The 1,580-nt window shown below is 52.9% G+C and overlaps 1 protein-coding gene across 1 annotated transcript; it reads left to right on the top strand.

The window, feature by feature from the left end:
* Positions 1-23: 23 nt before the first annotated feature.
* SDRG_08093 (hypothetical protein) lies at positions 24-129 on the top strand (the record flags this gene model as incomplete). The annotated part of the gene is made up of 1 exon (XM_008613960.1): positions 24-129. A coding segment is annotated over one exon (106 nt), but the record flags the coding sequence as incomplete, so codon positions are not given.
* Between the last annotated feature and the right edge of the window lie 1,451 nt (positions 130-1,580).

Here is a 1,580-nt window from a genome sequence, read left to right as displayed (position 1 = left end):
CCCAAGAGATAGCGAATGCGCAGCACTTGTTGCCATGATGACACGCGCCGCCTCGAGATGGCCATCGCCAAGCCCACACCTGACGACACGCGCCGCCTCGACACGGCCGTCGGCCACCTGCGCGGCTGAGGAACGCCAGCGGCGTTGTCGCATCTCCATTGACTGCCTCTTGTGTCGTAATTATCATGGCAGCTATTTTACATCAATATATGTGTTTGGTTCTTGAATGAGGTCTTGGCATTTGTGTTTGATTGGTTTACGGTACAAGAAGGGTATACAAGTCACCTTGCCTCGAATGAGAAGTACGCTGCAGCATCTCCTCGTGCATTACACAGTCGTCGAGAAGATGTTTGGGCGACGCGGTGCGGATGTCACTGATAGCCAGGCCCATGAAAACGACTTGGCTGAGAATGAGTCCCAACTTTCATTTCCACCGGCTGAATCAGCGCAACCATACTACTGCGAGACTGTGACAGGAAGCGAGGGCTGCGTCGTCTTTCTGCTGCCACTATCTCCTCGCCTTCTTCAACGAGAAACACCCGAGCCTTGCCTCCCACGAATCTAACACGTGACTACATGTGCGAATTCCGCGTCAAATCGACGTCCGTGTAGCGCCAACGCATGCAGTTCTCGTCGATGCAAGGACTCAATTCCCCAATCTAGTACTGAGCCGTACCTTGCGAGCGTACAGAAGTGTTTCACGCGCTTGCAACTCAGTCGCCGCTCAGAGATAGATTTGCTTCAATGATGTCCAAAATCATCGCCATCTGCACTACCGACCAGATCGTTGGAACCTCCTACAGCTAAGCGCGTTACAGTGTGTCGAGTGCCCTTGTTTCCTAGATACTGCGGCGCGTTGCGGTTGCCATTCGACGCCGGCGGGTCACTCGCCTCTGTGGTTCAGTCCACCTTACCCGATGATTGATGGCGGGCAGAACTCGCGAAGCAGTAGAGAGCTGTGAAGCATGTAAGTAAGCGGGTAAGAGGGTGCTTCTCGAGGATTGCATGAGTTTGTTGTGGTGTGCGGGTTGACTATATGCTGATGGGCGTGCGGATTGGAACTCTGCGAAAAGGACGAAGAATAGCTGCCACGTGCGGCCACAGGGGCCAATGAAATCCCCGCCAGAAATATACCGATCGTGGTTCGGTTCAATATCTCATTGCTGGCCTTTTTACGACGCTAATGGCCGAGAAATGAATGGTTAATGGCACGAACCCCTGCACCGCGCGAAGACAACGGGGGGTGCTGTGTTATGAGGTTGTGCCTAGGTAGCAAACGATACACAATGCTTCCATTTCCATTGCGGAGCGTCTCTCGGGCGCAGTTTGACACCGACCGATCGATTCCCCTTCTCAATGGCGTGCAGCTCGTGCGGCTCACATCACCTTTCCAACTTCAACATATGGATCGATCCCCCTCCTTTTTGGTTACAGGTGCTATCAAGTCTGTGAGTCTGACCACCAAGCTTCACCTCCAACACCTTCGATATGCTAGCGAGCACGAGAAAGAAGTTGACAATAGTTATGCACTAGTAGGACGCATCAAATAGACACGGACCGCATCATATGAGCAACGCTAG

This window comes from Saprolegnia diclina (assembly GCF_000281045.1).
Source record: "Saprolegnia diclina VS20 unplaced genomic scaffold supercont1.24, whole genome shotgun sequence".
In the NCBI taxonomy this organism is placed as follows: Eukaryota; Oomycota; class Saprolegniomycetes; order Saprolegniales; family Saprolegniaceae; genus Saprolegnia; species Saprolegnia diclina.
Note: the sequence above shows the minus strand (reverse complement) of the source record. Positions and strands in the feature narration are given on the sequence as shown.